The sequence below is a fragment of the Salvia hispanica genome, chromosome 3, assembly GCF_023119035.1.
Source record: "Salvia hispanica cultivar TCC Black 2014 chromosome 3, UniMelb_Shisp_WGS_1.0, whole genome shotgun sequence".
NCBI classification, from domain to species: Eukaryota; Viridiplantae; Streptophyta; class Magnoliopsida; order Lamiales; family Lamiaceae; genus Salvia; species Salvia hispanica.
The window spans coordinates 55,187,211-55,201,376 of record NC_062967.1 but is presented as its reverse complement, the minus strand read 5'-3'; the positions used below and the strand labels follow the sequence as shown (position 1 = coordinate 55,201,376).

The 14,166-nt window shown below is 36.9% G+C and overlaps 1 protein-coding gene across 1 annotated transcript; it reads right to left on the bottom strand.

The window, feature by feature from the left end:
* Window positions 1-4,403: 4,403 nt before the first annotated feature.
* LOC125210557 lies at window positions 4,404-5,000 on the bottom strand. The gene has a single exon (XM_048110098.1). It carries the CDS (start codon window positions 4,998-5,000, stop codon window positions 4,404-4,406), a length of 597 nt encoding a protein of 198 aa, XP_047966055.1.
* Between the last annotated feature and the right edge of the window lie 9,166 nt (window positions 5,001-14,166).

Here is a 14,166-nt window from a genome sequence, read left to right as displayed (position 1 = left end):
GTACTAGCGTCAAGCTAATAATTTTGGATTGATTGGATCACACCAAACGATTCCTCAATATTCAAATATATACTCCAATTTACGTATTTGTAAATACGATATTTCTTTATAAAATTGCATCCTCTTTTTTCCCATTGAGAGCCAAGTGGTGATCGAATAGTTTTTAAGAAGGGACATTGATCTCTGAATACATCAACCTCATAATTAGCTTTGATTTTACTGCATAAAAATCACCAAAATTTTAAATTCACGTAAAGCTAAAAAATTGTCTATTTGGACTCATAGTCCGATATCGTCAATGCCATTCATACTGGAGAACTGCCATGACAATTAAATTTTCAAATCATTGAAAAGAAGTATTCAAAAAATTTGACCGTGGTAAAATATTAACAAAATGAAAATTAATACTAGTATTGTATACCAATTTTTGAAATTTATTCGCAAATGACGGTTAGGTAAAAATAATAGGGACAAATAAAATATGGGCTTAGTTAAAAATAAGGAGAATAGAGTAGAGGCTTACATAAAGGTTCTTATGTGAGCACTACTTATTTGATGCATGTTTAATGATGTTTATTTCAAATTATATTAATTTTATTTTAATATATAAAAAATGTTATTCAAATTTTTAGTTTTACAAAATTCATAAAAATTAAAGCTCGATTTGTCACTTTCTCTATCATTTCAAATAAATTAATAAAATAACAACTGAATATGAATTTTATGAATATAAAATTTTCAATAATAAAATAAATATATAAATTAAAATGAACTATGCCAAATATGAAAAAAAAAAAAGAAGAAGAAAAAGAATAGTACTCACATTAATTCATATTATAAAATATGTGGCGTATCATTCCTCAATTAAAAAGGCGGTGTTATGTGTAATTGATTTAAAGTGATTTAATTTGAGGAGCAGTAGTTAATGCATCTGAGTGCAAGTAAGTAATTGGAGAGTATTAAATTCGTTGAAGGAATTAAACAGACATTAATAGCAGGCACTGAACATGGTGGGCAATAAAGGAGGCGGTGTTATTTGTAATTGATTCCATTTTGGAAAATAAGGTGATCTATTTATTGTGAGTTTAACAACGCGTATGGATCTATTTATAAATATGAATAATAGTAAATGTATCGTATTCGGCAGTTGTGCAGTGAATATTTTCCAGTTCATAGTGGTACTGGAATTCAGACCCATATTTATTAGTGTAAATTAATGGACTTTTCCAACCCACACCACATATAATTTAATCTAATTCACTATAGAACTAAGTTAAAATCAATGATCGGTAATTTATGTATAACGTGTGCAGTTCTGTCCACGTGGTGCCGGGACAATATATAATTACCCTTTCTTCTCCTTCATTCCTTTCTTCTCTACCGAATTACTCTTACACTTATCTTTATTATTGACCTGGAGTCACCAATTAAATTAACCACTTATCTTTATTATTCATCTAGAGTCACCAATTAAATTAATTTGATTGTAGTCTCTCCATTCCTTAAAAATAGATGATATTTGTTATTTTAGGATGTCCATTAAAAATAAACTAATTTTATTTAAGGAAACAAGTAAATCTTATTTTTCACTAACAATACTTCAATCATTTTTTCTCTATTCATCTTTACATTTCAAATATTATCTATTTTTTAGAGACAGGTGGAGTATTATACACCCATTTGATGTTTAGAATAAAACAATAGTGACATCATTGATTGAGTATTAGTGTATTACTGATAATTCTAGACATTTTATTTAATTGGAATAAAATGAAAGAGGGATGTTGTGAGGTGCAGAGTAGTAGTAGAATAGTGCAGAGTAGTAGTAGAATGTTTTTAGGCACAAAGAAAAGTTAAAAGAGGGGAAATGGTGCATATGACAAGTCATTAGCAAAGGTGGCCACACTCATCAATATTCTGAGTAATGATATTGAGGTATACAACTCACACACCCTTATTAACTCAAAACATGTTGCCATAAAAATGGTTGGTCATCCTCATTCCTTCCTTTCACAAATACTCCTCGAGCATTCATAACCAACGGCCTCTGATTTGGATTTGGATTTGGATGTCATCATAAAACTACATCTGCCATATCTGATTATCCGAATTCCAATCCCTTACACTAAATATAAATTTAAACATGCATTAATAAAATAATGATAAGATACAAATTTTATATACTTGTATAAATTTCAAACTATGATTCAGACCGTTAGAAACATCTGCCATATCTGATCATCCAAATTCCAATCCCTTACACTACATATAAATTTAAACATGCATTAATAAAATAATGATAAAATGCAAATTATATATACTTGTATAAATTTCAAACTATGATTCAGACCGTTAGAAAATGTCAACAGATGACAGCAAAAAAAAAATGTCAACACATTGTCAATAGTTGATGCCGTGTTGACACCGTATTAACCTCAAAATCTTGAAATTTGACAATACGTTGACGTTGTGCTAACACTGTATTGACACTGTCAATTTAAAGTTTGTACAACGTATAGCATTTGTATTTTACCAATGTATTAATTCTAACATGTTTAATTCTAACATGTTTAATTCTGTGCACCATGGGTATGTCCTAATCTAGTTTCGAATAGGACAAGGTGTCACCATTTTTATTGGACAATGTGATAGAAAAAAAAATAATAATGATGTGGTAGACAGTAGTAAATACGGGTAATATTAAGTGTAAAACATCCAAAAATGTGGGCATCACGTGCATCAGTGCATGATGCTCTCAAACCAAAGGCAGGAACTTTTGTTTCCTTATTCTCACCACAAAACAAAGATGCATCTATCAAACGAGGAGCAATGCACTGGTTTCAGTACATATACATGATTCGAGTAGCAGTAACAAAATAATCACACTCAGAATAAAGGGTATTGTCAGATCCAGTAAATAGAAAACAACAAATATTCTGCAAGCACTCGATAATTTGTCTTACCCCAACCAAAATCCATATTGATGATAACTTCAAAATCAAACGTGCTTACTTTTCCAGGCTGTAAAATCATCGCTAATAGGCAATATGCCGATCAATTACTCCCGATATTCCACCCTACTAGAGACGCTTCTTTTTCAGCCATTTTGGAAAAAAATGATAAGTGAAGAAAAAAGTAAAATAAGAGATAGAACAATAATTAAGAGACACTTTACTTTTTCTTCTACTTTAATTTTTTCCAAAATGACTGCTAAAAAAAAGAAGTGTGTCAGGTAGGGTGGGACAGTTATAGAAGAGAGCAGGAACCAAGAGACACTTTCATGAATTGAAAATTATAAGATTGAATTCTGAATTATGTACGGTCAGCTTCACAATATGAACTAATTGAAAAAAGGGAATAGGAAAAAGTAACAAATGATCATAATCGGAAGACTAAGAGTGTCCATTATAGTTGGCCGGGCCAAGCCACAAAGTGTGGCCAGGCCACAAAATCGTGGTCAGGCTACCAACGCCCATGTTTTTCACTATAGTGGATATGCTCAAACCACCAAATAATTTAATTTTTCTCATTTTGTTTATATTTTAATTCTACTACAATAAAAGTTATTGGACTATAATAATTAAAAAAATGCATAAGAACTAAAATTAAAACAAAATCTTCATTATATTATAGAAAGGGGTAAAATTATACAATGAAAATTTTCGACGTCTCATAAACTACTTTCCCAACGCATTTCACGCTCTACCTCCTCCTCCGCTACGATTCTAAACCTCTTCGACCAAATCAGTCTGCAGTGTCGTATGTGATGTTTCTCTCCGCATATCGGCGAACCGTTGGATCAAGTATGCATTACTACGCGGTACACCCATCTGCAGTGGGGCGATTGCAATACCGTGACTTGTACTAGCACCCTCTTCCGGTGCACAGTTCTATGCAGAATATCCTTCGTCATCTATTATCATATTATGCAATATGATACATGCGTACATGATGGAGGCGACATCATTTTCGTGCCATTGTCGAACCGGGCACAGTAGAATGGCCCATCGCGCTTGGAGGACACCAAAAGCAAACTCAACATCCTTCCTAGAACCCTCTTGTTTGGCCGTGAAATAGGATTGTTTCGGCCCAACCGGGTGCCGGATCGTCTTGACAAACACGGGCCAACGAGGGTATATCCCATCGGCTAAATAGTATGCCATGTTGTACTGCGTCCCGTTGGCCATGAATCTGACCGTCGGACCCTCACCCCGACACTCATCATTGAAGAGATGAGACGGATGCAGTTCGTTGATGTCGTTGTTCGACCATGCGACACCAAAATATGCATGCCAGATTCGCAATCGGTAGTCAGCAACAACTTCCAGTATCATTGTTGGGTGTTTCCCTTTGAATCCAGATGTGAACTGCCCCTTCCAAGCAACCGGGCAGTTCCTCCACTCTCAGTGCATGCAATCGATGCTGTCTAATATCCCCGGAAAATTATGCACTCTCCTGTGCATATCTATCAATCTCTGGCACTCATCGGTATTTGGCTTCCGTAGATACTCCGGACCGAAGATGTCCTGGATACCATTACAAAACTGTCTCAGCGTCGTTAGGCCAGTTGTTTCACCCAACTGTAGGTATTCGTCGAACATATCAGCGGGACCGGCATAGGCAAGCTGCCTAATTGCAGCGGTACACTTCTGATATGTCGACAACCCGAGTCGGCCACTAGCATCACTGCGTAGTGTGTAACACGAGTATCGCTGCGCCAATGTAGTCGCTATACGGATGAATAACTGTTGCGACATTCTGAATCGGTGACGGAAAATCTCTGCCGGGTAACGGGGGCTATCGCCAAAGTAGTCTTCCATCAACCGCTGGTCGGCCCCGACATGGTCATGGCAGATGGTCTGCCGATGATAGAACGGGCGAACGAACGCCGCCACCGCCGCCGCCGCCTCCTTCTCCTCGTCTGCTTCCCGCTGCACCTCTTGAACGAGTTCATCGAACTCCCTATCCACCAATTGTTGAAACTCATCGTCGGAACTCATTTTTCCAAAGTAGAATTGGAGATAAAATGAAAAGAGTGGAGATTGGAATGGTGTAAAAAATTGGGAAAAAAATGGTTATATTTATAGAATTAATAAAAAAAAATTAAAATTAGGGGACCCGCGGCTGAGCCGCGGCCCGTGGCCGCTGCAATAGGAGCGCCGCGGCTCACGCCCAGGCGCCGCGGCCTGGGCACGCGAGTGTCACTCTCGTGGGAGACCCCCCTGCCACGCCCGCCCATGAAACTCACTATAGGGAGCCGCGGCTGGGCCACGGGAGAGCCAAGAGCCGCGGCTCTCCTATAGTGGATGCTCTAAGTTAGAAGGATTTTAAGCCAAAAAATGCCAGAAATACAAACTGCCAATGTTTGAAGGAATCCTTTCCACAATCCACTCAATACTTATATTCTTCCAAAGGCAATCATAGGAGTTTCTATACTTTAATGTACGAGTCTTCCAATTCACCATTCTAGTCTTAACAACATATCCATTTGGGGCATAAAGTGTGGGCTGCCTTGGCTGTGGCTCTTCTAGTCACTCCAGGCCAGGATCAAATTGATTCTTTTTTGAATCTAAATTCCCTCAGCGCCAGAGGATATTCTTAGAAGATTCATAGTCGAGATGGAAACAGCTAAGGCCCCGTCCTTTACCCGGCTTCACCTTAAAAGTTATATACTAGTATTAATTAAGAAATTGAATAGAACTTAAAATACCAAGTAATGTCAAATTCAAGTAGCTCCGGACATGATGGAAGATAGAGTATTAGAGCATCAATATTGTCATCAAAGATATGAACTGTTTGGCATGATCATAACTAGCTAAGTCTCCCATATTACGAAGGCCTAACATTATCAAAAATCTTGTTTAATATCAAATGCAAAAAATGACGAAATCTACAAGAGCATGATTTTACATTATCAACATCAATAGGAAAATAGATACTTTGAAATATTCTTATATGCAGTAATTCTTCAAGATAACACAAACATAAACAAATCCACCCTAAATAAACGAACGAATAAGGTAAATGGTAAGCTAAGAATTTTGCTACATGTATAAAAATATTTGGAAACACATTTCAATTACCGGTAGTAAAAGTTTATGTAATTGCCGCATGTATTTGGTTGTTAAAAATTAGATAATTCAAAAAATTACAGCCCTGGGGACTAAGTTGTATTAATTATCAAATACTAAGTAGTATTTATGTGAAGACACTAGACTCCAGAAGAGACACGGTACAAATCACAATTTTTATAAAAAAAAAGAAAGAGAAAACAAACAACATAGAAATGAAGAAACACCAACTTAGCCTAAAGCTTAAAGATAGAGACATGTAATTTCATAGTAAAACAACAAAGGATAAGTAATTCAACACATTCATATCTTCATCATGAAGAATGTTGTGTAGCCATACTATGAGTAATTGAACATGTATACTCTATTTGATAGGTGTCCTTGTTACAGAGCCAAAATTCTCAGTGCTTATCGTGCCATTACACTAAAATAGATTATTGAATTTAACAGCATATAAAGATGTCAAGATATTGACTTCTCACCCAAGCTAATTGAAAATATAGATTAGATATCATTCAATTGGCTAAAAGATTATCCCCTAAAGGGCATTTACTTAATCTCTAAAAAATTGTAGTTTAAGCTATCACATACTTTCATAAATTATGAGTACAAATTTGAATCATGTAATCATCCTTCTAATATGTATTGTAAATCCAATCCATTACCTGAATGAAATAGTATAAATCTCTAATTCAATTATACAAATTTTTGTGGTAACAAAGCTACGGATTGGATAGGAATTAATCAAATCCAACTCATTACCGGCGTCCATGTCTCTCGCCGATGTTCAATGAGAAAAATGCGTCAGATAAGATTATTATTGGGCTTAACGGCCCAATTCTTAATAGATATGGCCCATCCCATTAATGTTAAGGTTATGTTTGGTATGAATGTGTAAATAAGCCTACATAAAGATTATATATGTCGATTAGGTAAGATGGCATATTAATGTGTGTTATAATATGAAACTTTTTTTTAAGTTGCCAACCTGTTAATTTATCAACGCAGTGTATTAAAATCGTCAATACAAATTTGTGTTAATATTTTAAATATCAATATCAGCACGATGTATTAAAATATCAACTGAGTTTATACTTACATTTCAATGTCATTGTGCTGACATTTTCAATGCACTATATTAATGAGTTAGCTGAGTTAACAGCTTAAGAAAGTTAGCAACGAATCACACCTCATAACATGAATATGTTAATAAGCCTACATAAATATCAATTAGGTAAGATGACATATTAGAACATTGATGTGAATCCAGGTTTACAACATCATAGATTATCAGGACATCGAGGGTCATAGGTTCATTAAGGTCCAAGAAGAAGGTGTAGACATGACAAGAAGCCAAGCCGCAGTTGGATTTAGCTTATGAAGATAAAGTCCAAATGCTCTTCTTAAGCCACCATTGTCTTCATCGTCGAAAGAGCTTTGTGTGAGTACCTTGAGCTGTAAAATACATCCGATCTGGCGTTATGCACTGTTTTTGCGTTTTTCCTCCAGAGAATTCGCCCGGCCGGGAGAAATGTGCCGTGGGAAACGCCCAACCGGGCGTTTCATCTGGTTATGACTTTTTGACCAAAACTTATCTTATTTTGCTCCTTTTTCACTCTAGGATGTGTTTGAATTGGTTGATAGACACATTTAGATGCATGTAAGGCTCAATCTAGTGTTTGATTTGTTGGTTAAATTTTTTGTGTTGCTCGCTCAACGAGCAAGGACCCGTTGAATAAGGTTGAAAATGACTGTTTTATTATCTATGAAAAATTGAGTGACAATAATATGTGCAACACTATTTCAATCTTAGATTATCTAAAATTACTAGTATAGCCCTCAATCTTGGAAATATAGAAAAAAGTTAGAGGATAGTTTTGGAATTTCCAACTATAATGTAGCTTTAAATAACAAACCAAATATGTGTTATTAAGGACTATAGATAATATACCATCAATTCAAACACCACAAATAGAAATAGAAAACCAAGAAAAGTATTGCTGCAAGATGGTTGTGTTCTCATCTAAATGAAATATAAGCACCAATTCAAACACACCCTTAGTATAGATAGACAGGTTAGGGTTTTATCATATCAGCTTTGAACTCATTTGTAAACAAACAAAGTCTCAACATTGATTATTGAAGATTTATCAAAATCCCATGTGGTTGAATTTAATCTATTGTCGGGCTTATATTACTTGTTAATGTATGCTTGCTAGTTTGTGTTGCTAGTTGGTGAAGCCATTAGGTTTTTAATTGTGAAAGTAGCCATTGAGTTTTCTTTCTTGATCTTTAATCTAAAGAGTGAACTGCGTTTTAGTCCCTAGCTAATGTGAATCTTAGGGATTCAAGACACATATGTTTGCCCCGGACTTGCTCTTATAAATATTTCACCAACCCAAACAAACTCAATAAGAAATGAAACAATAAAAATGGTGGAAAAGGAAGAAGATGAAGGTGTTATGATTTAGATAGATGTTTGGAACCTATGGACCTTCTACAAAACAATGAAGACAACCCAAGACAACTTTCACCAAAGCAAAAATCTAAGGGCTCCACAAAACTAGCAACACAAGAACTAGAATTGCATATCTTAACATTTAATCTAAGTCCGACAATAGATTAAGTGCAACCACAAGGGATTTTGATAAATCTTCAAAGATGAAGAAGGATGCTCAATGTTGAGACTTTGTTTGATTACAAATGAGTTCAAAGCTACCCAAGAACCAACCCTAGTGTAGTATTTATACTAGAAGTGAAAAAGGAGCAAAATAAAACAAGTCTTGGTCAAAAAGTCACATCTCGGACAAAACACCCAACTGGGTGTTTCCCATAGCTCATTTCACCCGCCCGCGTAAAGTTTCTAGACAAAAATTGTTCTCTCGGAAAAATTGCCCGACTGGGTATTTTCGGGTGGGCAAAACACCCGCCCGCGTGTTTCTTTCTGCATTGCGTGACTTTCTTAAAATTATCATAACTTCCTCATCCGGGCTCCGATTGAGGCATGCAAGATACTCACGTGAAGCTCTTTCGATGATGGAGACAATGGTGGTCCGATGAGAGAATTTGAAATTTATCTTCATAGTGAAATTATAGTTTGAGTCAGACCTCCGAATTTGACTTGGCTCCTTGTCATGTCTCCACCCTCTTCTCGGACCTCAATCAACCCATGCCCCTCGATATCGTTGTATTCTATGATTATGAATATCTGGATTCACATCACTAGCCTTTACGATAGCTGCACCACAGAACTCTAACAAAAACAAAATTCCAAATAACCCTAACGCTTTATATAATGACGAATGAGTTTTTTTCGAACTAAAACACCCTCAGAGGTCATTTTTGTCACTCCAGTATATTTCTGACATATGATTTCTACCACAATTTTTCCAGCAACTTATTATGTAATTTCCTAATAAGTTTTGGTAATTCATACATGACTAAATTTTTGTAATTATTTACACTTTCTATATTTTTAATGTAAGATCTATCATTATGTACATTAATTAATATAAAAATTATAAAATGAGACCCTTTGTTCCCTATAAAACACATTTCTTTGTTTCTATTCTCCGTAATTTTTCTTTCTATTTTACCTTGATTAATGGATCAATTATTTAATATGTAAATATCATAATTTTGCAGTATTAATTTATAAATTTACATTCTTTTAATTTCAAATACTAATAAAAGAATATATCCAATGCCTAAATAGCTAATCTCACATGCTTGAATATTTTTAAAATACATGTTTCAATTTTATCATGAATGACAAGAAACTATGCAAAATTTATATCTAAAGATCGAATGTATGTATATGATGTCAGAAATTTCAATTTGAGCTAAATTAAAATTCTAAATAAAATATTAATCACAAATCATCTTAAAGTTAGTCTTAGAGTAACAAATTAGTTCGATGGTATATAATGAAATACTCTCTTCATCTCACTCTAAGTGACACATTTTCCTTTTTGGGATGCCACTCTAAATGACACATTTCTAAATACAGAGACATCACTCTCTCTACTTGATACACTCGGATTTTGCATTATTTTAAGACCTTTATTTGGTCCGTTTTTAATGTAATCACAATTCATGTCCATATTTTGCATATTTAATCTATTTTTGGTATTTTGACGTGTTTTGTAAGAAATGTGCATATTTGAGCCAAAAAAGACAACAAAAAGTCAAAGTTGGAAAACTGGAGCATTCGAGACGCCCAGCGCTCCACTGCAACGCATACAGCGACCACTGAGCCAGTAGCGGTCCGCTCCAGAGAAAGTGTGCTAAAACGAAGAACACGCCCTGCGACCACTGGAGAGTGTGCAGCGACCGCTCCAAGAGTTTATGAAGCTACGAGATTATTCACAGCGAACGCTGCAAAACAGTGTAGCGACCGCTAACCAGGAGGCAGAGGCTACGGATCAACATGCCGCGACCGCTGGCCAAGGTGTAGCGGCCCGCTGCGAAAACGCAGCGCACAGAATTGACCTATTTTCTTGTCACGACCGCACTTTCTAAGGATAGAAAGCCCAGTTGATCGCGACTAGGGGAGGATGAAAGAAGCGGGGAAGAAAGGGGAAAAACTGTGGCACAACTGAAAATGAACTGAAATAACTTGGAATATATATAAATCAGAGTGCATGATACAAAGAATGTAAACTCGACTTTTACATTGCAGCGGAAGAGTCAAGAGCAGATGACATCGTGTATGGAGACACGACGCATTCATGTACTATTCTATCGAAGGATCTTCATTTGTCAGTGCTCAACACCGCCCGCCGTCATCACTGCTCAACCTCCACATTTTTAAAACATATGCAGGGCTGAGTACTTGGTGTACACAGTGGACACGTGCCGAAATATATTTTACTGAAAAGAAACTAGTTTTTGTCAAGCCACTACTGAGTGAACTCGGGGTTTTATCTTAAAAGGCCCGAGGACACTAAAATCATTTCTTTGTAAACTGTGATCATGATCTATTTTTCCTAAAACTAATACCATATCTGAAACTGTGGGAACTGGGTATGCATGGGCTTACCCCACTTACAAACCGAAATTTTCTTAAACTGAGCCGGTCTAGTAGGGACGTCGCCCTTGCTAGACAAACAGATAGGCAAAGTTCATAACAAAACTTGGCAAGACAAAACACGTTGATAACTTAAATAACTGAAAGCATTCATACTGGGAACTAAAAGTATATCATATAAAGCTCACGAAATATCATTTCAAAATAAAAATTGTACTTTAAACTTAAAGGCATCATTCATATCTTAAATAGAAAGCCCACATAATCATATAGGATAGATAGCCCACAAAACATATCTTAAATACTCTTCGTAAAAACTGTACTGTAAATAGAAAGCCCGCAACATACTTATCATAAATACTGTACATTAAACAGAAAACCCACCTCGTTCGCTTAATTTCCTTAACTTGAATTTCTCGCTCTGATCTTAACTCGCGGAGAGAATCCTTTGTGAAAAACATAAACATAACAACATACTACCTCCGTCCCCCAAATTTTGACACACTTTGACCTGGCACGGGTTTTAAGAAATGTAATGGAAAGTGAATTAAAAAAGTTGGTGGGATGTGGGTCCTAGTTTTAAAGTATTAGTTTTATAATAGAATGTGAGTAGGAATGAGTTATTGGAATATGGGTCAACTACCAAAAATGGTAAAAGTGAAGTGTGTCAAATTTTCAGGGACGGACCAAAATAGTAAACTGTGTCAAAATTTGGGGAACGGAGATAGTACTAATTAGACTCAAGACAATATCTCATTAGAATGCATGCCTCCTATTAAATTCCTTTTATTATTTCGTTAGGGAAAAATTTTAGAAACTCGCATATTAATTAGATTGAGGAATTTAATTAATTGCGTTGCTTACTGAAACTAAATCTTCCTTTGAGTTATTTATTTCGGGAAGGACTATTTTAAATTCTGTAAACTTTGGACATCGTCCCCCTTCATTCAATCTTTCGCGGGCGCTCCAAAATAAAATAGCATCTCATTTTAATTTCCTTGGCCCATCCTCCTTAGTTCATTACAAATATTAGTCCACTTCTTTATTAAAGTCCATAGCCCATACCTTTTAATTAAAGAGGCCCAGTAAAAATATAAATCAAGCCCAACTACTATACTCCTCACCTCCAGCGTCGCTTCTCTCATTTTCTAACTCACAAAAATCCCCAAATTGGAAGATTAAATCCCTAAATCATCTCTCTCTTTCTCTCTGCCCTTCTCGCCGTCGCCGGTCACTACTCCGGTCGGCAACTCCTCTGCACCACGGGAGTTCGTTTCTTCTTCCTCCTTCCTGATAAGGATCCATGTATTTTATGATCCATTTCCCAAGGATTTACCCTTTGATGATGCTTGATCTAACTATTTTTGTGATGCTATTTTCAATTTCTCAACACAAAGCAAAAGATATTAAATGATCCAACCAATAAAAATTGAATCTAAACAAGAATTGATGGAAGATTAGGAATGGAAAGCATGTGTATAATGATGAGATACAACCCTAGGCAACTTTCAATAGCTCTATCACCCCTTGGCTCCACTACTCAATGGATACACCCCATTGATGCATACCTCTACTTGAGTCAATCAAAGATGGAAACAAGCAACCTTTAAGGAAGGAATTGGATACAATCCTCAAAGAGGAAACTCTCTGGAGTAGAAACTTTAATTCAGCAAAACTTAAGGAAAAAGATGACATCAAAAGGTATTTATACTAGGGTCCAATTTCTAATGAAAAGGCCCACAAAATCTAGCCCGTGTCACTCTACCCGGCCGGGTGGAATTAAGGGCGTTAAATCACCCGGCCGGGTGAAATCCTCTGACTTCCTCACGCCTTGGATGGGCCATTCGGGGGGGGGTGGCAGAAAGGTCACCTGGTCGGGTGGAAGAACTTGGTCTTGGCGATTCCAGCGGAGACACCTGGCCCGGGTGAGGTAGCGCCTCAGAATCCAATCTGTCGGGTGGGAGCTCCCAGCCTTCAAATTTCAGCACGAGTCTTGACGCATGCTCCTCGGTCTTCATAGACTCCTCCAGCATGGCTTTTTGGATGAAAGTGGAGATCCCCTCATGTAGGCGCCTCGTCATGGGCCTTCCGGGCGTGGTCGTATCATCCTCCCCTTCTTGAAAAGGATTTGTCCTCAAATCCGGACCTCCTACAAAGTTAAAAGGACTCAAATCAGTCACACTGAAAGTGTAACTTACATTATACTCACCGGGCAAGTCGATCACGTAGACATTGTCATTGATGCGCTCCAACACGAGGAAAGGACCGTCTCCTTTCGGAGCAAGCTTCCCCTTGGTCTTGTCGGGGAAACGGATCTCCCTAAGATGCACCCAAAGCCAATCACCGGGTTCAAAAACCATCTTCTTGCGCCCTTTGTTCACTTGACGCGCTACTAGCTCTCCCTATTCTCGAATCCTCTCTTGCACTTGCATGTGCAACTCCTTCACGAACTTAGCTTTCTCTTCTCCCCCTGCATCAAGCATAATTGGCTAAGGCAAATCCACCGTGGACAAATCCAACGGAGTGAGGGGGTTAAATCCATAAACAACTTCAAAAGGGGACAACTTAGTCGTGGAATGCAAAGTCCTACTGTATGCAAACTCGGCTATAGGTAGGCACTCATCCCAAGACATCTTATTCTCAAACACTAGGGCACGAAGGAGGGTACCTAAGGACCTATTCACTACCTCCATTTGCCCATCCATTTGGGGATGAGCGGTAGTAGAAAAGAGGAGTTTGGTTCCAAGATTTGCCCAAAGGGTTTTCCAAATGAAACTCAAAAATTTGACATCCCTATCACTCACAATGGTTTTTGGGATCCCATGCAATTTGACCGCTTCCTTGAAAAACAAATTTGCAATGAACTTAGCATCATTTGTCTTCCTACATAGAATGAAATGAGCCATCTTAGAGAACCTATCCACTACTACCCAAATACTTTCATTCTTTCCAGAAGACATGGGTAGGCCTAGCACAAAATCCATGGAGATATCTACCCAAGGGTGTGTAGGTGGAGGCAAAGGAGTATGAAGTCCAAAGTTATTAGACTTAGACTTAGCTTGCCTA